This window comes from Sceloporus undulatus, chromosome 2 (genome assembly GCF_019175285.1).
Source record: "Sceloporus undulatus isolate JIND9_A2432 ecotype Alabama chromosome 2, SceUnd_v1.1, whole genome shotgun sequence".
In the NCBI taxonomy this organism is placed as follows: Eukaryota; Metazoa; Chordata; class Lepidosauria; order Squamata; family Phrynosomatidae; genus Sceloporus; species Sceloporus undulatus.
The window spans coordinates 13,852,086-13,876,194 of NC_056523.1; the positions used below are offsets into that span (position 1 = coordinate 13,852,086).

At 41.5% G+C, this 24,109-nt stretch overlaps 1 protein-coding gene across 1 annotated transcript in view; it reads left to right on the forward strand.

The window, feature by feature from the left end:
• Positions 1-14,786, forward strand: part of LOC121923787 (zinc finger protein RFP-like) — a 31,685-nt gene extending 16,899 nt beyond the window's left edge. Inside the window, exons 3-8 of the mRNA XM_042454553.1 lie at positions 7,132-7,227; positions 8,564-8,794; positions 10,502-10,524; positions 11,185-11,303; positions 12,599-12,631; positions 14,215-14,786. Coding sequence (XP_042310487.1) covers positions 7,132-7,227; positions 8,564-8,794; positions 10,502-10,524; positions 11,185-11,303; positions 12,599-12,631; positions 14,215-14,786 — 1,074 coding nt within the window. The remainder of the gene's footprint in view (positions 1-7,131; positions 7,228-8,563; positions 8,795-10,501; positions 10,525-11,184; positions 11,304-12,598; positions 12,632-14,214) is intronic.
• Positions 14,787-24,109: the final 9,323 nt, after the last annotated feature.

Consider the following 24,109-nt stretch of genomic DNA (forward strand, 5'->3'; position numbering starts at 1 on the left):
TCTGCCTCTCTTGTTTTACAGCAGACATATGTTTTGATCCAACTACAGCAAACCCTTGGCTCATCCTGTCTCCGAATTGTAAAAGTGTGTCAAAGGGAGACCACTATCAACTTCTGCCTGACAATTCTGCGAGATTTGACACATGCACTTTTGTGTTGGGACACAAGAGATTCACAACAGGCAGACACCTCTGGAAAGTGGATGTGGGGAGCGAGGGGAAATGGGCCATTGGGGTGGCCAAAGAATCAGTGAAGAGAAAGGGCAACATCATCTGTGTTCCTTCGGAAGGAATCTGGGAAATGGAAGTCTGCGGGGATGAGTACAGAATTGTTAACCCTCCTGCCAGCCCCATCCTCTCCTTGAGTGAGAAGCCCAGCAAGATCTATGTGACACTAAACTATGAGGGACGACGTGTGGCCTTCTATGATGCTGATAGTGCAAACCTTCTCTGCACATTCACAGAGGCTTCCTTTGAGGGAGAGACTCTTCGTCCCTGGTTTTATGTGGCCAAGAAAGCATGCCTGACACTATCTCTCTAAAAATGGAGAAAGTGACATGAGGAGAAGGGGAAATTAGGAACGTTTTAATGAAGAAAATGAACGTTTTAAGTTTTCTCCGCCTACATGACTTGGTTCCTATCAAAATCAGGATCACATGAAATGGAGGAGCATCTTTGGCTACCTGATGCAGTATATAACATTGTGTAATCAGGGATGGACATTATGCAGCCCACATGACTGAAACTCCCAGCATTCCTTACCAATGCCTCTGTTGGCTAGGACTGTCAGGAGTTGTAATCCCGTATCTAGGGGACTGTGTTTAGCCTTCTGTTGATGTAGTTAATCCTGAATCAATGTCCCTCCAGCCATTGAGTGTAATCATCCTTTTTTGTTAGTCACTCTATGGTTCAAAACACACAGAAATAATCCAGTTTGAGACCACTTTAACTACTCTGGCTCAATGGACTTTATCACATTACCAAAGAGACGGGAACATAGTGATATGCTCCCATCAATATCACTTAATAACACTCAGACTTTCACAGGATGTCTCGTGGCATTGCTGTTATCACATTACCGAAGAGACAGGAACATAGCGATATGCTCCCGTCAATATCACGCAATAACGCTTACAGTTGTAAACCGCTTAGACACTGCTTAGGCAGTATGAAGCGGTATATAAATGATGCTTGTTTGTTTGTTTATTCTGTGGCAATAATGCCTCTTTATTCACAGGATAATTGCACAATAACCGTGATGTTGCAACATGTCATGTTAAAGTTTTAGCGTCATTGTGCGATATTGATGGAAGGATATCATTATGCTCCCATCTTTTTTGGTAGTGTGATAAAGTCCAATGCTAGGGAATTCTGGAAACTAGTTTTTTGAGACAATTGACCTCTGTCAGAGAGCTCTGGTGTCACCTTAAATTACAGTTCCCAGGATTCCTTAGCACTGAGCCAGGCCAGTTAAAGCTGTCTCAAAGTGGATTATTTCTGCAGTGTGTTTTGGACCTAAGAGATGTATAGATGCCAAAATTAATTCTTTGTTGATACCCAGGGAAGGTGATCTTATATTCTAAACAAAGAATCCCATATATTCAAAGTAATGTGTTTAACAGTCACCTCAGAAAATCTAGCATTTCGGGTGCTGCAATGTGAGAATTATAGGCCAATCTAGGAAATGCTTTCCTGCAAGGAAATGGACATATTTTTAAATTTAGGCTGCAGGATAATCTGCAGTTAACTGCCAAGCAGATTCAGATACTAGTTTTTAGATAATGTTTTTGTTTGTCCATTTTATATATTATACTAGAATGATCTTGAGGGGATGTTTTTAATGTTTTGATATGTATACCTCTATTAAAGATGTATTTTTCAATTCTTGTATCTTTCTTCAGACTGAATTGCAACTGCCAAGTATCTACTATAACTCTTTTTTGCAAGAAACTTAAGGCACATATACAGAGTGTTGTTTCATTTTATGCTCAGTCACGAGAGTCTTGCAAGGTAGATAAGATTTATGCAATGGCAACATGGCCAGGGATAGTTTTTCATATCTTAGCAGAGATTTTCACACTGGCCTTCTCATCCCAAATCTGCCACCCTATATCAGATTACCAGCCAGTTGCCCTCAGAGGTGCTGGATGATAACTTCCATCATCTGTATCAAAATGGCCACTAGACGAGAGAGGTTTTTATACTGGCCTTGTCATCCCAAATTTGTCACCCTATATCAATGTAGCAGCCAATTGCCCTCATAATCTCCATCATTATACAGATCTCTGGATGCCAGTGGGCTCTAGAGCTAATGTGTGTGATTGGGGTGCCCGACTGGCATCCTAACTTGGGTTGCGGTCCCTAATCAATTCCAGTGTGAACCAAACACACAGTCCTGAGTCTTGCCTACCTCTCAGGAGTCTTGGGAAAAAATATGGCGAGGAACAGAGCCCTGTGCATCATAACGGGGTGCAGACTATACCGGGTGACCCTTCAATATACTATTTTCTTGTGTGCCTCAGTCATTCTGATTTATAGCGACCTTATTATGGGGTTTGTTTGTTTTTGCAAGGTTTGGTTGAAGGAGGAATGTCTTTGCCTTCCTTTGGGGCTGAGACAGTGTGGCCTATCCAAGATCACTTATGAATGAGTGGAGATTCCTGGGGTGGGTAACCATGGGTGAATGTGGATTTCTCCACATCAGCCTTAAAGCATTCAAAAAGGCAAGAGAAAAAAATCTGTATCAGTATAATAGCATTATGAGGTCAAATAAAGAGGCAAAATAATAATCTTTTGTACTGAACACAGAAATTTTGGATTACAGCTCCTATGAATTTCCAAAACAGCACACCTATCAACTTTTTCAAACTGATGCTACATCCAAGGCAGCTGGGCAATCCCAATTGTTAATAGTCTGGTAATTTTATGTGGAAAAAGGAATGTCAGTGTTTGCAACAGCAGCTGAAATGCCTTGTTCTGAATAGCCTTTAGCAGAAATTCCCAAACTTTGGTCCTCCAGGTGTTTTGAAGTTCACTCCCAGAAGCCTCAGCCAGTTAGGCCAACAACCTGGGATTCTGGGAGCTGAAATTCAAAACATCTGGAGGTCCAAAGTTTGGGAACCACTTACTTCACCCAGCGACCATAGAAAGGGCTTATATAACCAGATATAAATATCTGAAATAATTGCATCTGGCTGCAGGAAAACCTTTGCATAAGCTGAGAGTGAATTGGGTGTGAACAGTGTTTGAACTCATTCCTTGTCTTTTAGCTGAGCTGGATGTCGCCACAGATATTAACACAACCTCTGACTTGCATACATCCAGCTCTCTTCTGAACATAGACTCATAAAGTTGGAAAAGACCACAAGTGCCATCCAATCCAACCCCCTGCCTTGCAGGAACTCTCAAAGCATCAGATGGCCGCCAGTCTCTGTTTAAAGACCTCCAAAAAAGGAGACCGATTCTCTGCAGCAGCAGAAAACAAGCTTCATCTATCCTCAATATGGCATCCTTTCAAATATTTAAACAATTGTTTGCCCACATGAGTCATTCCTTCTCATTAGTCCCCAAAGAAATCAATACATATACATTCCCTAAGGACGCTTTGTCTTCTGGTTGATTCCTCAAGCGAGAAGCACCTGTCATGCTGATTCCTGGAAAAGAAACACCCCATTTCCTTGATGGGAAAGAGTGACTATTAAGTCCAGACTTTTTCTTATTCCTCTTTTTCTCCAGAGGCAGCCATGGCAGGTGCTGTTCCTTCTCCTCCTGAGAGTCCAGTCCAAGATCTGTGTTATGAAGCCACTTGTCCCATCTGCCTGGAGTATTTTGCGGAGCCTGTCATCCTTCCAGAGTGTGGGCACAATTTCTGTAGAGCCTGTCTGGCCCAGCACTGGAAGGAAAGGGACAAAGAGGTGGCATCTCATCTTTGCCCACAATGCAGGGCATCATGCCAGCAGAGGAGCAATGTCATCCCCAACAGGCAACTGGCCAGTGTGGTGGAAATCGTCAAGAAACTCAGTCTTCAGAAGGTGAAAGGGGCAGAAGAAAGAAAGGGGGTGACCAATGAGAAACCCCCGAAGCTTCCCTGTAAGGGGGATGAAACCCCCATCTGGGTGATGGGGGACAGACCGCCAAAGCATCGAGCTCAGGAGGCATTGCTGGAAGAAGGGGCTTCCCACATGTATGAGGTGTGTGTTGTGTCTGTGCCTTCATGTAGCCTGTTGAATTATGGCAACTCCATGAATTTTATAGGGCAAGGAACACTCAGAGGTGGTTTTGGCAATTATCTCTTCTGTAATCTAGCCTACACCAGGTGGTACTGTATTCATTGGTCGTTTCCCATCCAAGTACTAACCAGGGCTGACCCTGCTTGTCATCTATAATGAGGTAGGATCTGTTGCCTGTAAGGTATTTAGGCCCTTAAGAGTCATTGTGTGTGTATGTGCCTTCAAGGCGTCTGTCAATTTATGGCGATCTCATGAATTTTATGAGGTTAGAGCATTCCTTGCCTAAGGAATTTCTTGGGTATTCCTTGCCTAAGGAAGAAATTCCTTGTCAGTCTTTCCTCTGAAATAAATATGTAGTCATCTGCACTGGTATTTCTTGGGGGCATTCACAATTTGTGGTTCCTGAACTCTACTCAATGTGGCATGCACAGCTCTCTCTGAAGGCATATATTTATGGTTTAAGGTAGTGATTCCCAAACTTTGGTTCTCCAGATGTTTTGGACTTCAGCTCCCAGGATTCCTAGCTATGATCCAGACTGGCTGCAGTTTCTGGGAAATGAAATCCAAAACACCTGGAAGAACCAAAATTTGGGAACCACTGGGTTAAGGAAAGGAGGAATACTCTCAGGAAGAATTCTGGTCTTCGGTGAAACTTTCCTTTAGACCCCAGACATTGAGTGCATCTACACTGTAGAAATAATAGATCTTGACACTTGTAACTGCCACAGCTCCATCTCTCAGAATCCTGGGATTCATAATATGGTGAGCCCCTGGTATTCTTTTGGCAAAGAAGACTAAAGACCTTGCAAAACTACAAATTCCAGGAGTCGACAGGATGGAGATAGTGCACTTAAAAGTTGTGTCAAACTGCATTATTTCTACAGTGTAGATGCATTCTCCTAGCACTGAAAACTTCATTTCTCAAACTCTTAATATTTTCTGTGTTTTCTTTCCCTTAGTAACTTTGCTGGGGATTTGTTGTTTTCGTGGTGTGCCTTCAAGTCCTTTCCGACTTGTGGTGATCCTAAGGCAACCGTACAACAGGGTTTTCTTGGCTGGATTTGCTTGCCGGGGGGGAGGGTTTGCCTTCCTCTGAGGCTGAGAGTGTGTGGCTTGCCCAAGGTCACCCAGGGGTTATCATAGCTAAGCAGAGATTTGGTCTCCCAGAGTCATAGTCCAAGTTCAAACCATTTCAACTCTATTTCTAATCATTTGATAGATTTTGCTGTAATGCTAGAAATTTGGGGACAGGGGAAAATTTCAAGGGAGAGACAGAATTATGTGGGGGGTGATTTCATTGTGCCCCCTCTACTCAACTGCCATATTGAAAACTGGATAGGGCTTCTTTACTTTTAATGGTTGGATAGAAGACCTATCAAGCAACACCTGTTGAAATTCCTGCTTGTACACAATGGTTAAAGGTAAGTTCCCAAAAGTAAAAAGAAATTGATTTTGTCGACTTTGCATTCGGATTAATGTTGCATTATTTCTCATTGACACAAACGTCTGAAAAACTACCCTTCTAATTTCTGTTTGAGTTAACCCTAAATGTTGTGTGAAAAACAACCTGCTTTTGCTGGGGGGGGGTGTTGTTCACTTTAAATCACATTTCTGCACAGGATCTATCTCATGCTATCAGCTTCTCTCTTTCAGTTAGGTCTCATTCACACCTTTTTGTACCGAGGAGATAAAAGTCTCCTTGGCAATGCCAATCCAAATTATAGTTCCCACTATGCTCTGTGGTATTTTTACCCCATTGCTGTTCACACTCAGCAATAGGGAGGTGACAGGGGGAATAGGAAGAGGAGGAAGGTAGACATGGCAATGGGGGGTGAGAGGAAGAGAGAAAGAGGAGGAATGTAGATGCGGCAGTGGGGGCAAGAGCAAGAGGAGGAAGGAGGACATGACGCGGCAGGGGCAAGAGAAAAAGAGTGTAGGAGGAAGAGAAAGAACAGGAGGAGAGGAGGAGGAAGGGAGGAAGAGCAGAGGTGGCATGATGCTCTGAATTGGATCAACTTAGCATTCCCATTGGGGGCTCGCTCAAAAAAAAAAACCCAGGTCCTTTTGAAAGGAAGCAGTAAATGCTTCAGATTCAAAAGCACCAGTTTAAATGGGTTTATACACCACAAATCACATCGGAGACAATCAGTACGAGTGTGAACAACCCCTCTTTAAACCAGTTTCCAGACTGGTTTATATCAGTGTGAATGGGGCCTTAGGAATTTAAACTGAAAACAACCCGCATATGTGCGTTGTTTTTCAGTCAACTTTCAGGGTTAACCCAAACAGAAAGTTGGAAAAAAACTGTATTTGTGGGATGTTTTTCAGAAAGCAGGATAAGGAGCAAGCAGCATGGCATAGTGGTTTCAGCATTGGACAACGACTCTGGAGACCAGGGTTCAATTCCCAGCTTGACTGAAACCCACTGGGTGATCTTGGGCAAAACACATACTTTCAGCCTCAGGGGAAAGCAATGGCAAGCCTCCTCTGAACAAATCTTGCCAAGAAAACCTCATGATAAGTTTGCCTTAGGATCACTATGTGTCAGAAATGACTTGAAGGCTCACAACAACAAACAAAAATATCACTTGATGTTGTTGTTGTTGTTGTTGTGTGCCTTCAAGTTGTTCCTGATATATGGCGACCTGATTGTGGGGTTTTCTTTGCAAGATTTCTTCAGGGGGAGTTTGCCTTTGCTTTCCTCTGAGGCTGAGAGACTGTGACCCACTGGGTTTCCATCTCCAGGGTTATAGTCAGTGCACAAACCATTATACCACACTAGCTGTCATCACTTGACTTGCCTGTATCTTTCACAGTCCTGTCCTCAGTTTTCATCTCATCTGGTCACCCACATCTAACAGAACCCAACTGAAATATAGCTTCTTAATTTTGCTCTCTCACCAGGATCAAATACATAACTATCTGAAGAATCTGAAGAAGGAGAGACAGCAAATTCTGGCATACAAAGCAGACACACAAAATGAGAGCCAGTTTCTGCTTGTAAGTAAAAAGTGGAAGAGTATTATTACCTAGAATAAACATTTAGCAAAACAGATTATTGTTGTCAGTGCACCCAGAAGACTGAGAGGTCCCAGTGCTAACCATATGTTCAGTTTCAGTTCAGGCTACAGGAAACTGGTGGCATTTCCGGGGTATAAAGTGTATTTGCATATATCTACAGGCTGAACACACAGAGCCACTGTGGTGTTAAGCGTTGGATTAGGACTTGGAGATCAGGATTCAAATCCAAACTCAGCCATGAAAACCCACTGGATGACCTTGGGTCAGTCATCCTCAGCGGGAGGCAAAGACAAAGACAAACCACCTCTGAATAAATCTTGACAAGAAAACTCCGTAATAAGTTCATTTTAGGACTTTATCACACAGAGAAAATTTGAGGGATTCAAAAGACATTATCCAGGGAAAGTCGTGCAATCATGGCTAAGATTATCACACATGTTGCAGTTAGAGAAGGTTTATCCCAGAATAACCCATGAATGATTTGTTGCTGGTTATTCCCTGGTTATTCTTGAGATAAGCACTCTCTAATCGTGACATCAAGTGATAATCTTAGCTGCAATTGCGTGAATTTCCCTGGATAATGCCTTTTGAATACCCCCATTTCCCCCATGTGATAAAGTCCATAGGATCACCATAAATCAGAAAACACATGAAGGCACAACAACAAACAGGCTGCACACGTTATGTATTTCCATAAGAGTAGCACACAAATTAACACAACAAATTCCTACTCCCGATCAGTTATCTTTGGCAATGCTTCTCAGGCTATCTATCTGATGTGGGCCAAAACCCAAAATTAGGTGTGGACGATCTTCATGACACCTACCCAATTCAGGGATTCCTCTCTCCTAACCTGCATTTAAAAAAACTCACCATCTGCTGCTGGTTTTCGGCTCTCTTCACAGCAACTACAACAGGAGCTACCTTCACTTGTGGTCCCTGAAAGCCTTTCAGCCCCACCACTGCTGGCATGAATAGCTCTGAGGTCAGAACAAGGCACCCAGCATTGATAACATGGCTGGGCATCTTTTTCTGAATTCAGAAACAGTGCTGGGTGACAAACAGAGATTGCATGGGAAAGCAGTCACCCGTCATTTGCTGCAAGAGTCATTTGCTGCATTCCCAATCCCAGGGGACTTGGGAGAGCCATGCCTCCCCAGAAAAGAGTCCACACCACAATATTGTTGTGTTCTCTATGAACACAGTTGCCTTTCCTGTGGAATTTATTCTTACAACAGATCTCTTGGTGTTCCAAAGATTGCAGGATGCCTTCTTAACACTGGCTACCTTTTCTCTTCTTTCCATATTCTTATAGAAGCAAATAAAAGCAGAGAGGGGAAAGACTAAGACAGTATTCAGACAACTTTACCAGTTTCTGGAGGAACATGAGAAGTTTCTGCTAGCCAAGATGGAGGAAGTTGAGAAGGAGATTATGACGAAAAGGGATGAGCACCTGGCCAAGCTGTCAGGAGAACTTCTTTCTCTTCAAAGTCTCATCCAGGATATGGAGGAGAACAGTCAGCAGCTCACAAGTGAAATCTTTCAGGTGAGGTCTGATCTTGAGGTAATAGAGAGTACCACTGAAGGAAGGTGATACCATTTCAGACTTAACCAGTCAGACGTTATTGTTTATTAGGATGGCCTGTTCCAGGAGGCTGAGGGAACCAAACCTGAGCAAATACTAGCAGTCCGCTGTACCTGGTTAGTCTTCAAGGTGTTACAAGGCTCTTTTTGCCCTTTTTATAATAAGAAAAATTAACATGACTATCACTATGAAAAATCTGGCCAGATGTGTACTTTATGAGTATGGCTCAACTGCCTGAAAGTTAAGTTGTGAGTAAAAAGATGCAGTGACAGCTGGATCTCTATGTTTTGTTGGGAGTGAATATGAAAAGTATATAAAGTAAAGATGAGAATTATAAAACCCTTAGAAAAAGCTTACAACATCCAGACCTTAGAAACAGCTCCCTACAAGGAATCATCTGTCCCTGACTTCAATTCTTTTCACTAAATGTGTTAAAAGCTTCCTCTGTATGCTGATACAGACTAAGTTGGCTCTGCTTGAATTCATTTATATTGTTTTTCAACCAAAAACAGCAACCAATAAACCAATATCTGGTGCCTGTTGAACAAATTTGTAAGACTTATTTAGAAGCTGCTCAGCATGGACCTTCACAGGCCCCTACTGCATGGTGGACATTCTAATTTTGTTGTTATTATGTGCCATCAAGTCAGTTTTAATCAATAGGAACCCTAAAAATGAGGGACCGTCAAAATCCCTGGTCCTGCTGAGGTCCTGTAAACTCAGGGCTGTGGCTTCCTTGATTGAATCAAGCGTCTGTAATGTGGTCTTCCTCTTTTCCTACTGCTTTCATCTTTTCCCAGCATTACCATTGTTTGCAATGAGTCATGTCCCCTCATGATACATTCAAAGCAGAGCCACCTCAGTTTAGTCATTCTGTTTTCTGCTGAGAGTTCAAGTTTGTTTTTCCTCTCAGATCCATTTATTTGTCCTTGTTGAGCCATAGAAACCCACTGGGTGACCTTGGACAAGTTACACACTCACAGCCTCAGAGGAAAGCAAGGGCAAACCTGCCCTGAACAAATTTTGCCAAGAAAACATCATGATAGAATTGCTTTAGGGTCTCCATAAATTGGAAACTACTTGAAGGCACACATCAACAGCAGCAACAATGGCTTCAACTTATTGTGAGCCTTTGAAGAGACCTCCAAAAGTCCCAGTCATCCAGAACCCAGTCTTGCAAATTTAGGGCTGTGGCATCTTTGATTGAATCAACCCATCAATAATGCATTCCTCTTTTTCTACTGCCTGCCACTTTGCAGAGCATCATCCTCAGATACAGCCCATGTCCCCAAAGTGGAATACCTTAGGAAGACTGCTCTTGTAGTGTATCACTGTTCAGGGTCTGATGGGTCTTTGCAATGTCAGCTGGTGACTTCCATGTCAGTAGGTGATGAATCCATTTCAGGTTTTAATCCAATGCTGAGGAGATGCTGTGCTTGTCCTGTCGATAGGTTCAACACATCGGAGAGCTCCTTTAAAGACATCCATAGGAATCACCATTCACTGATGTGGAAGCCAACAGCCACAACTAGATCTTCATAGTCATACTTTACTACTGTATGTTGTAAGCCACCTTGATCCTGTGGGACAGGCAGGGTAAAAATAAAATTTCTATTCTATTCTATAGTGTGAATTTTTGCAGACACTGAATTCTTTCTTTTCTACTAGGATATTGGAAGGATCTTGCGGAGGTAAGTAAAACCTTCCAGGACACTGGTAAAGTGTCATCTGTGGTGTCACCTATGAAAAATATGGCTTCAGTCTCATGGAGAGTGAAATTTAGAACTCCATCCAGAAAGAGCTTATTGAAAAGACCAGCACATTAGCACATATTTGCCAGATCTGATTTAACAGGCTGTTCAACTTCTATACCCTTGCCAGATTCACTTCACTCCTCCCTTCTCATTCCATTCCCATGAAGGGTCAAGCACTGTATGCCCTTGGTTCCCACACAATTCCCTGCAGCTGCTTACCCCCCAAAACTCCCAACATGGCTACAGCATGGCTAAGCAGGCCTAACTTTAACACAGCAGAGAGAGAGCCATGAGATGCTAGAGGGGTGCGGACCACACTAAGTAACACCTTAGAAGAGGATGAACATCTGGTGCAGCAATCATTCCTGCCTGTCCCAAAACACACACAGCCCGGATTCCCCCTCTGCCATCCAGGGCGCTTCAAATATCCATGGACTGTGTCTGCTCATGAGGAAATAACAGGCATTTAGATCTGAATCCAAACCACACAGGAATAAACCCTCTGGCTCTCTCCTCCTTCTATTACTTTATTTTCCTTTATAGAAATCTCTTCACACCTCATGTTCTTTGAGATGACATATTGTTTCTCTCCACCAGATGTCACAGGAGAGAGAAGTTTGAGAAGACTGTGGTTTTTCCTCCTACCCTAAAGTGGGAGATCTGGGACTTCTGTGACTTTACTCCTTTCCTAGTAGGTGTCATGGAACAATTCAAAGGTAATGACGAATGGTATGAATTTATTCTGCATAAGATGCAAAGTGCCATCCAAGTGCCAATATATTCATGAAAGGTTTCAGGTCATTTGTAATATTAGTAGGGCCAGGAGACTGGACTGTTTAAGTACCAATCAAAATAACAATTTTATTTCCTTGTAGAAACAGGTCTAATCAAATTGACTCTGAAAACCTATGCACTCTGTAGATTTTTTAAAGCAATGGTGTTGATTGTTAGTCTCTTGTTATAAATTTGTATCATCTGGTATTTCGGTGTCCAGAACTATTTGAAGATGAGTGGTGGGATTAACTGAACAACACTTAAAATGAGAAGTGTGACTGCCCAGAGACAGTCAATATCGTGCAATAACACAAAGATTTTCACATGACCTCGCCAATGTTCTGTGATTATCCCGTGAATAAAACAGCAAAATCGTGCCACTTTTTATTCACAGGACAATTCCGTGAATAAAAAGTGGCACGATTTTGCTACTTTATTCATTGGATAATCATTGGATAATGGCAATGTTGTGTGAAAATCTTTGTGTTATTGCACGATGTTGATGGGATCATAGCACTATGCTCCCATCTTTTTCCCTCTGTGTGATAAAATCCTAAGGTAAACCTATAATGGGGTTTTCTTGGAAAGATTTGCTTTCCTCTGAGGCTCTGCCCAAAATCATCCGGTGAGTTTCCATAGCCAAGTGTGGATTCAAACCTGGGTTTCTAGAGTCATAGTCTCATGCTCACACCACTACACCAGGCTGGCACTCAGTGCCCCTCCATTTTTTAAAATAAAAAACCCATTGAAATGTGGTAAAATACCAGAATATGCTTTTTAATTGAGTTTCTCATTCCCAAACTGCAGGTAAATGCTCTCAAAGTAGCTGAAAAGGCATTGGAACGAAGTCACTTGACACTTTCAGTGATGTGACTTCTGTTTTCCAGAGGAAGAAGAGAAAAAAACTGGAAAGCATTCAAATGGTTGTTCTATTAGTAAAATACGCTTGATACATTTTGGCCTGTATGCACTCCTAAGACCTTCCTCAGGGGGCTATTTAGAATCAGACTAGCTTCTAAAACCAAGTGTGTCTTGGGTCTGTTAAGTACCTGGAGGGGAGGCTATCTAGGAATCCTTTGTCTTCTACAGTGTGTTCCTTGGAAAGGAAAGTGTTGTGTTTGTCCTCATTTGTAAATTTGAGCAGGGAGATAAATAAAATGTATGACTGAATGTCATTAGTATTGTTGTAATTGAACCAATGTGACTTTTAAGTATCTGTTTCCTTTTCCCTCTCCAGATTCTCTGGTATTCGGACTTCAGTCACAAATAGGTAAATTCTGAATTCAGAGGGAGGAAAAAATTCGTATTGTAAGAGAGAAGTGCATGTAGTGTGTTTGTATGTCTTCCTCTGAGAGCTGTCTGCTTTCCTTTGATTTTGCTTTTATAATTTCTGCAGTAGGGATCTGAACACTAAAATAGCATAAATTACAATAAATGTGTAAAGTAAAATTTGACAAGGTGGCATAAAATACAAATACAAAATGGCACAAAAATACAAGTACAAAATGTAAATACAAATTGCCCTAAAAACATTTAAAATACATAGTGACATAAAATACAATAAACACATAAAAGTCACATCCAATGGTAGTAATACAAAGCAGAAACACTCTTCCTAAACCCAACAGGCTTGGGGAACAGACCATTTTACAAGAAAAGGGGTTTTCTGAGCTTATCACATGGGGGACAATTGGAAGTATAAATGGTGATTAACCCATGATAATCCTGCAATTGCGCTAATGGTTTTCGCCTGATGTCATGTTCAAAGTGATATTATCCAGTGAATAACCCATTATTATCACACAATTTCCCTGTGAATGACTTTTTCCTGTTTATTGCATGGTTATTCCCTGGTTATTCACAGAATAATGGCTCTTGTGTTCATCTCATCGCGTTTTAATATCAATTGCATGATTTTCTTGAGTTAATGACTGTTTAAAGTCCCAGTTTCCCCCCATGTGATAAACTCCTAGGTTTGAACTCTATATTTGAATGTCATTGTAGAACTGTTCTGTAAAACTGTATTTCTCTATATGTATTTATCTGTGTATTTTGTAAGCCACCTTGCAATCCAGCTTTAAGGAAAAGGTGAAGTATAAATAATGGAAACCAAAATTGGGAAGCACTAAATATAATCAGCAGCAAAAAAGGAGACTTGTATCAAAGGGCTCAATGAATTATTTACAGTGGGCCTCCACATTCACTGGGCTTAGAGGCAAGGGACCCCCTTGAACATGGAAAAACCACAAATAAAAAACACTATATTTTTTACCTGAGAGTACACCTGTCTAGGAATCTCTGCGTCCTCTGGGGCAACTCTATGAGTAGCTCTATGTAACTCTATGTTACCTAGGTAACACTACTGCAGACATTGACCATAGAATTGCACTGGAGGATCTACAAATGCCTAGAGAAGTATTCTCTAAGAATATCTAGGTCCTCCAGTTCAACCTCTAGCAGAAGTTGACCATAGAGTAGAGCTGGAGGACCTAGAGATTTCTAGAAATAATGTTAATTAAATATGTAAATAATCAAATCTGCAAAAGTCAAATCCACAAATGTAGAAGGCCAAGTTTTCTAATAAAAAAAGCCTAACATGTTTTAGCCTGTATATGATCTGTGTACAAATGTTCTGTCATGTGGAATCCTGGCATATGCAGTTTAGGGAGAAGCATTTAGTATTCTTAACCAGAGAACTCCTCTGGTGCCTCCCCATAAGATTCCATAAGATGCAGCCAGGGGGGTTATAGAGCTATAATTGTGTAGTATAAAAAGGCCCATAGACTGACAAAATAAACCAGCTTCTCCTAAATTACCGTTTTGCTTTGTTTCCTCTCTTCTCTTTTCTTGCAGCCCATGTAACTCTGGATCCAGACACAGCCCATCCCCAACTTTTCCTGTCTCAGGATCTGAAAAGTGTACAATACAGAAGCAAAGCTCAGGTTTTGCCCTCTCATCCTGAGCGGTTCAACGAATGGGAGAGTGTACTGGGGCTCAAGGGCTTTGCCACTGGCCGATATTTTTGGGAAGTCACTGTAGGGAGTGAGGAGGCCTGGGCTATTGGAGTCGCCAGGAAGACTGTAAAGAGAAAAGGCGTGTTTGACTTGGGTCCTCAGGAAGGGATTTGGGCCATGGGGAAGTTTGAGGGGAATTACAGGGGCATTAATGTCATTGAGAACCCCGTTTTGTTCTTGGATAGAATGCCCAAAAGGATCCGAATAACTTTGAATTGTGAGGGGGGACGGGTGGCCTTTTTCAATGCTTCTACAGCAGCCCTGCTCTTCACTTTTCCAGCAGCCTCATTTGCCAGACAGACTCTTCACCCATGGTTCTGGCTGTGCAAGAAAAAAACAGGCCACACGGTCTCTCTGAGGGTGGAGACTGTCATCAACAAATTTGCGGCAGTGGCCACAACACAGATGTAACATTCTCTCCAAGACTGGACAATGAGCAAAAGCCCTGCTTGCAAAGTATGGTGCACTCTCTTTTGGATCAGCCAGTAAACAATTAGTCTGTTTTAGAGGAGGTTCTGCAAGGGGCACTGATGGGCTCACTCTTCATTCAGGAAACCATCTCCTCTCCTGCAGCTACCAGTGTTAAAACTACATTTAAAACAAAGCTCTTGATAAACAGAAATAAATAGATAAATTCCAGAATAGCCTTTTAATCAGATCATCATGCTAGATACTAGAAAGGACCAACTGCAGACTTTATCACATCAGCCTCCTGTCCCACCACAATCATGCTAGTTTAAGAATGTAAGCATACTGGCTTTGTTAAGGAAAAAGCAACATGGGATATACAGTGAATGAAATAAAACATGTATGTGAGAGTCAGGATGACTCAGCAGAAGCAATTAGAAGCCACACAGGTGAAAATGGTAATGTAGTTAACCAGTCCTAAATGCCAAGGACAGAAATGCAAAGTGAATAATTGAACACACCTGAGAATTGTTAAATGGTCAAGGCTGAGATGATGAAATCATTAATTGTGGGATGAAACAAGAGAACCAATGAAAATGGTTGTACACACCCACTGGGTGGAAACAGACAAGAGTGGGTGGTATCTTGCTATGAGTATAATAATGGCTATGAATCCCAATGTATTTTGTGGGTAGTAGAGGAGTATTGTGGCAGGGTTGGATAGTTTTGGAGCTGTATATAGTAGAATAAAGTAGATCTTTTATATAAGATTACTGAATTGTCTGGTGTCTTGGGTGAAGCTACAAGAGCCAGCTGAATCCTGAAGAAGGGTGAAGACTTCTGTGGAAGCAAGAGTGAGAAGGCTTGGAGAGTTTGTCAGGGTCTTCAGCCTATTCTCTGTAACTCTGCTGCTTTAGAGCAAAGCTTTATCCACTGGCCAAAACTGGTCAGCGCCGGTGCGTAACAAGGTGGTGAGTTCGAGCCAGAGGTGAAGAGCTACAACTCCCATCATCCCTGACAGGCTTGGCTTTGTTTCTTATCACCCTTTGCCCCATGATATTGCTTTGGTGATCCATGGCTGTATGATCCACACTGCCAAACGCTGCCTTCCAGGGGGAAGGGATGGTGATCACCAAGGAGCCAACCACCTCCTGAAACCAGCTGCTATGGGAATGTGCAGGGAGGAGCAGAATTGTGCCCACTCACACCACGTGACTGCCTAAGAAGTGGAAATGCAGTGGGCACGACCTATCGCACAAAGGCAGTAATGGAGTAGCAGCGAGAGTGATGAATTTTGCCTATCAATGAAAAGGTGTGCTACAGTCTTGAATGGAATGCAAGGCGGCAGCAGGACAGACATGAAGTTGTGTAATAAGCACTGACCAGAGACATTTTTTAGCTTCATGTAATAAAGTCCTGCTAGAGAAGTCAAAGAGGATGGAGATAGCATGAAGAACAGTGACAGAAGCTGCAGACTGAGGATAAATCACAAGGCAAGACCAACACCACTCAGAAGGGTAGCAATAAAGGGCTGATATGATGGACCTGGAGCCTACTAGCTAAGCTCCAATTAGAGGAGGTTCACTGAATGAAGTGTTAAACGGTGAGTCAACACATAGGTAAACCCCACTGTTTCAATGGGTCTACCCTAATTCGGACTGACAGTAGGATTCCAGATGGAAAACTCCAGAAGTAGCCTTGGAGAAGTAGTGTGGCATTAGGGTGGCCATAGTGAAAACTGGAAAGGGCTCTTGTATCTTTAATGGTTGTGTTAAAGAGGGAATTTTAGCAGGTGTTGCTTGCTGCACACCCAGGTCACTAGCAACACATGAAATTCCATCTTCAGCGCAGTCATTACAGATACAGAAGCCCTTTCCAGCTTGCACTCTGGCAGCTCTATATAGAGGACAGACAGAATGTCAGCAGAGGACAGTAAACCTGAGATCATAGCAGGTGGTAGACCAAGTTTGGGAATCCAGCTGTTGTACTTCAGCTCCATGAATTCTTCACATTTGACTATGCTAAGAGTAATGGGAATTGCAATCTAAGAATATCTGGATGGCTGCATGATTGCCATCCAATGCTACTTTATTATACATTGCTATACTTTTAGCTTTACTCTATTTTCACACTATTATTCTCTTGTGGTATTGTAATTCTTGCATTTCTGCTGCTGTGCGATATATTTAAACATTGATAGTATTTTGGCACTGCTTGTAATGCCTGGTTTAGCTTTTGACGCCCTTAACATTATGTGTTTTTATATGGGTTTTGAACTTTATATTTTTACTAGACATCACCTCTTGAATATAAAGTGACTAATAAATATTACCAATAAAATGAATATATGTATGAGCCAGCATAGTGTAGTACTTTGAGCACTGGACTATTACTGTGGAGAGCAGGGTTTAATTCCCCGCTCAGCCATGGAAACCCATGGGCTTTCTATTCTCAAGTGAAGTCAGCCAGTGGAGATTTGGAAGCCAATTTGCTTATCTACTGCAAATTTCTATGACTGCATCTGCACTTCAGGAATCTAGTTGACACCACTTTAACTGTCAAGGGTCCATCCTATGGGGCCCTGGGATTTGCAGTTTGTTGTGGCACCAGAGCTCTCTGACAAAGAAGGCTAAATGGCTCACAAAACTACAATTCCCAGAACCTCACAGCATGGAGGTCAAACTGGATTATTTCTGCAGCGCAGATGTAGTCATAAATGATTTGCAGTAGGCAAACAAAGGTTTATTTATCCTCCATTATTTCTGCAGTGCAGATGCTGTTAGCGTGATTTGCACAGGCTGCATTGTACCATGCCGAAGCTTTGCACCAGGATGACCACCTGAGAAGCGACACAGAGCTCTGTGCAGGCTGGAGAAACTCCTCTCCCCCTCCAGAAGTAGACAAATGAGATTCTAAACAGATATCTCTCAAGGAGGCACTTTAATCTTCATTCCACTGTATACAAGCTTGTCCTGACTGACAGAGCTACTCGCGATACACCAGACACTATAACACCCATACTGTACATTGAGGCTCCTCCTTTATATACATGTGCACCATGTGGTCACTTTGTCCAGTCTCTTCCTGGTGTGTTACATATTTAGTTCCCTCATGTAGGGTGACTTGTCAGATTTTCAGCTTCTGATGTCACACCCAGTGACTCAGCACAGCGCAAATGTTTATTCATCATGGCTGCAGGTGACACATGGTCACCCTGTCACCTACATATGGACATTTTCCCAGGATCCACTTCTCAACAGATGCAGCCTTGGACATTTAACTGCAGAGTACCAATCTACCTCTTCCTCCTTTTACCAGATGAGAAACAACTTCACTGGTAGAATGAGGGTCCTCCCTTCCCATCCAATATCCCAGTCCCACGTCAAGGAAGACTGTGTTCTCAAGACCTCCAGGCCCAATGATCCACAAGGAGGATCATGCAACAAAAGACATGCAGCTGGAATTGGAAAAAACCTGCAAAAGCAGGTCAATTTTCATACATCATTGTTAAACTAGTATTAACCCAAACAGAAAGTGGAGAGAAAGTAGACAAAATCCACTTTTACTTTTGAAAAATCCAGAAGGTAAAAAGGAGTGGCTTTTGTTTACTTTCCATTCAGGTTAACACAAGTGTAACAACAATGTGTGAAAATCAACCCATTTTTGCAAGTTTTTTCTACATTTTAAATCCTGTTTTTGCATGGGATTTTCCCCATGTGATAAATGCTAATGAAAACAAGTTGAATGTAAACATGTCCACAATCCTATGTATTTCATAGGGAATGGGCAACAGACAATGGGCCATTTCATCATTCACCATCTGCCCAAATTAAGTCAGGAGAGGTTGAAAAATTAACCAAGGACATCTTAGTGCCCAGACAAAATATTCCCACTACACACTTCAGCAGCTACCTACCAGGTTCTTCCTTTCCTCAGAGTCCCTGGCAAATGGATCTGCTCTTTCTATCGTCATCGTCATCGTCATCATCATCCTGTTTTTCTCCCAAGACATAAGACATATCTAGTTTGAAAAGCCCTTTGAAAGAAAGGAGCCCTGGTGGCACAATGGTTAAATGCCAGTCCTGCAGCAACAATGTTGTGAGTTCAATCCCAGGGCTCCAGGTGGATTCAGTCTTCCATCCTTTCATAGGTTGGTAAAATGAATACCCAGCTTGTTGGGAACAATTGGCTTACAGACTGTAACCTGTTTAGAAAATATGCAGGAGTAGCTGTGTTGGCCATTTAACAAATGCAAACAAAAATCCCATCAGTGATACCTTTATTGGCCAACCAAAATGCATAATATACTTGTTGCAAGCTTTCACAGCTCCATGGGCTTCTTCATCAGGCAAGATGGTACAAACCAAACAGGACAGGAAAAAACAATTGGAGATGTTAAATGCCAGTATGTTGTTTCAGTCCTTAGTAAAGATGGTATACTGGGGAGGATGTATTTTGGGGAGGCAGGCTCCTCCTCCTTCTGGCCATGCGGCAACAGGGAGATTTTCAAAGTCCAGGAAATTTAAAGTCCATTTGCATCTCAACAGGGACCCCTCTTTTGTAATCCAGTGTGTCTCCATTCCAGTGAGGTCACGGCTGAGAGAGTGCTAAGATAAGCAGTATAGAAATGTACATGCTACATGCTAAAGGCACGCAGTTGTGAGCAGAAAATATACAGGAATATGAAATACTATTACTTGTTTTCTTTGCTTGTCATTGGCATTTTATTAGTCACATGGTAATATAGTTCTCTTGGTGACATACAGAAATCTAATCAACAGAAATGTAAATACATATGAATACAAGAAAATCTCAAAATTACACACTATATCAGGACGGTAATTACAGATACCTAAGATTATATATAGTAATCAAATATTATCAGAGATTATATCATCACTATTGAAAACATGTAAAGGGGAAAAGTCTTTGCCTGGCACCCAAAAGATGTCCCTACCACCACCCAGAGCATCTCTCTGGGCACAGCCTCCCATGCCAGGCACCTGCCACTGAAAAGGCCTCTTCTCTCTTTGCCACGCTCGAGGGGCATTTGAGTTGAGGAGTATTCCTGGAAGGGCTTCCACTGATGATCTTAAGGCATGGAGAGGTACACAATGGAAGAACAGTTCTTTTAGGTATCGAACACACAAGCTGTACAAGAGTTTACAAATGAAAATCCAAACCAATCTTGAGGTAGCTCATTCTAAAACACATTGCTGCAGTCCAAATGGAAGGCTCCTGGGGAAAGGATCACGAAAGCTATATTCTCCACATCCAGATGGGGTTGTTGCTCCAATGCCAGTCAAAGCTGGAAACAAACACTCAATTTGCCCTTGTCCGGATTTGACTCAAATTGTGACAGTACAGCACCGGCCACTAAACCAGCTAAGGCCGGGCAAAAACAAGCAAATGGTTTAAGAAGGCAAGGCCAGTATTGGGAAGTTGGGAATGTCAAGCCAGAGACATGATAGAATTATTTTCCCAAGAGTACTAGATTTGAATTTTGGAGTTCAGGAAATGAAAAAGGTCATAACCAATCCAGGTCATACGTTTAGACAGAAGGCAGTGTCAGGAAAATATATTTATACACAGACCACAACTAGAGATACAGTTTTGCTTTTAACAAAGTTTATCAGAAGCCTTTGAAGCCAAAACATTTTTGGCTCTAATTATATCACTTGCTTTCTCAGGCAGAAGTTGCATGTAGATATTAAGTAACATGGGGTAATAGTATGGATCCCTGTGGGTCACCAAACAAAAAATGACACAACTGATAATCTTGCTTGGTAGACTTTGCAAACTAATTATATCTATTAATCACATGGACTCTAGGATTTGTCCTGCATGCTGCCAGGGTTTCTGCAATCACTAGCTCTCCCCACCCTCCATGTGCATCATTTTCATTGAACTTTTCAACAGTTGCCTCATCTTACTGAAATCCCTCATCTTCACCTCCTGGAAATGGCCGTCAGTGCGCAAGCAGAACCATTGAATAGTCTTTTCAACCACACTCAATTTGGACAACCTCTCCCAAAAGATGCCATGGTCAAGGATACAGGGTTTGCATCTACACTGTAGAGATCATGCAGTTTGGCACCACTGTTAAGTGCTGGATGCCCATTCTATAGAATCCCAGGATTTGTACTTTTGCATGATCTTTAGCCTTTTCTGTTTGAGGAATTTATCAGACAAGGGAAACTGGAAGTATAGTCCAATGGCAATCTGAACGCAATCATGGGGTTTAATGTTATTGCATGATAGACTACCACATGCAATTTCAGGCAATGGGAAGTCAGTCCGAACGCAATCATGGGGTTTCATGTTATTGCGTGAGAGATGATCACACGCAATTTCAGGCAATGGCAAGCTATTTTCAGGCAATGGGAAGTCAGTTCAAATGCAATTCAAATTCACGTAAATTCATTGAACTAGCGAATTCACATGAATGCATTCTGGCCCCACTTTCTTTTCATTCGAAATTAAGAGAAATTCTCTCATGTGATAAACTCCAGAGCGTTTCACATAATTACAAATCCCAGGATTCTGTTAGACAGAGCCACAGCAGTTAAAGTGGTGTCAAACTGCATTACTTCTGCAATGTAGATGTACCCACAGAAAGTCACTGAGAAATAAGAAAAAACCATCAGTGAGGTATTCTTTGTTGCTCCCACAGCAAAGGTTATGGTCTCACCCAGCACCAGATTAAGGTGCTGGGGGCCTGAAGCAGTTCCAAAACAGGACAAAAATAGGAGCCCTTTCGTAGATGTGTGTGATCTGTTACAGAAGTGGCAGCATTGGAATCAAATACTACTACTGCGTGTAGTATTGTTGTTCTGTATTGCATTGGATTTTTAACTCTCTTGTAATTTTGACTGATTCTATATGGATTTTAATAGTTATGCTGGTTTTAATCGGGGTGTTTTATAGGGATGTTTGTTTCTTTTAATCTGTATTGTATTATATTTGCATTGTCTGTAAACCGCCGTGATCGTAGGAACGGCGGTATAGAAATAAAATTTCAATCAATCAATCAATCAAAATAAATAAATAAGTAATAAATAGAATAAAATACATATTACGGAGCAGCACAAAAATTACATCCTCCCCTTATGATGTGGATATACGTACAATTAGAAAACTGAATTGAACTGAACAAAGGTCTCCTTTAATAGCTCACCTGAAGATACACAACACCATGGTTTTTATAACCCACAAGGTCTACTCTGTTACAACACTTGGCATCTAAATAAACCATTCTTTTCAACCCCATTTGCTTCTGGTATTATTCTATGGCATTATTTTATGGGTCACATTTATAACCTGCCTTTCTCTACCCTGACTACAATCCAGGTCTCTGAAATCCCAAACCAACACTCTATAACCAATGTGCCACACTGATGCTGCGTAGAAAATTAGGTTGCATTTAACAAAATAAGTAAGATTCTAAGAAGCCAAAACTCAACAGGTGGAGCCACCTACTAAACCAAGTGATGTTAAAATCATGCATGTAAAATCATGGGGCACAAAGGACATCACATAACATAATAATACAAGCATGACATGGCACCTTGCAAAGCCCAATGGGAAGAAGACGATATGGCATGCCTACTTCTTGGAAAACTCAAGGATAGCAGAAATCCAGTCTCTATGGGGATTTCCTCTGAGCAAGCAAGCATAAGATTGCCAGCTCGATTTTGCGAGGTGCAGGACGTACAGTCGTACAAGACATAACATTTGGCAACAGCAAAATAAATGGTCATTAAGTGCATCGGTAGTTTTGAATAGGTTTTTTAAACATTAAATAGTGCTGTGGAATACATGATGTTTAAAAGGTGAACTGTTGCTTCTGAAGGGAGGTCTTTCTTTTTCTTTTTGCCAAAGAAAGGGTGTTCCATGAGATTTAGAAATCTGGGGGACTTAAAAACAGCCTTAGAGGGCCCCAAGCTCTTTCTTACCTACCACTCCCCTGAAGCATCACACCCAAGAGCTCTAGATGGCCCTTATGTGCATGGGTCCCTGTACTGGGAGAAAGGCGTGATATAAATAAATAAAATAATAAAACTAATAATAATGTTTCATACCCTATAACTGTAGCAGCTGAAAATGTCTTTACTCAGAAAACATCTTGAAAACAAATAACTGAGGCTCTCCCTACTTCATGTCTTGAGTTGGTTATCAAGAGGCCACAGTCTGCTTGAAGAAGACTTCACTAAACATGCATCTGAGGAAGAAGGCTCTGGTATTTAGGAAAATTAATCAGGGGAAATGGCCAAAAAGGAGAAAAAGGTCAGTAAAGTTTCATAAACTTTCTATAAAGCTCATGCTATCAGCTTCTTTCACTTAGTCTCAAAGGTGCTGCAAGATCCCTTTGCATACTGTTTTTCCAGACTAATAAGGCTATGGGTTTGAATTATGACCTCTCATACTAGTTTAGCATAGTAGGGAGATCCTGATGAAAAATGGGATTTAAACTAGATTTAAATTTTTAAATGTGGGAAGTTTATCAGACGTCGCTGCTAAAGTGAAATAACACAAAGTTAACCTGAGAGTAGAAAAATAGCAGCTTTTTACTTTGAGGAAGTTCAGAAAGTAAAAAACTTGCCATTTCCCCCTGCTTTACGTTCGGTTTAACTCTGTATTATTTCACTTTGGCAGTCATTTTGTATTTGCAGGTTTTTAAAAAAATGGAATATAATTTAAATCCCATTTTTCAAGTGGGACCTCTCTAGTGTGATAAACTCCATAGTTAACTGTAGGATTCTGCCTCATCCAGCTTGCTTTGCAATGGGGAACGTGAACACGGCAGCAAAAGAATCCTTCAGTTATCCCCATCAGAGATGTGACACAACAGCAAGCGACCTTCCCTGCCCCACTTGCCACTTCTAATAGAGAGATGAGGAGCAAAAATCCTCTTTTTTCTTTTCTTTTCCAAAACCATAATTGTAAATAATACATTGGCATTTATCAGAGGAAGCTTTAGCCACAGAATAAGCATTTGTGAAGTCTGTCTTCTTCCAAATTCTGATAATTTTTTAAAAAGTATGTAGAGAGACCTTCCTTTGAGACCAACTGAAATAAAGGAAGTTGGCAGAATGAACTTTCATGAACTTCAGTCTACTTCCTCAGATGCCAACTTCTTTATTTCAGTTATTCCCAAAGGTGCTACAACATCTCTCTGCCTATTGATTCTACAGACTAACACAGCTATATATTTGAATTTTAAAAACAGTCACACTATAAGCCTGCTGCCATACTGCAGAATAAATGCAGTTTGACTTCATTGCATCTGTTGTGGCTTCATCCTATGGAATCCTGGATTTGTAGTT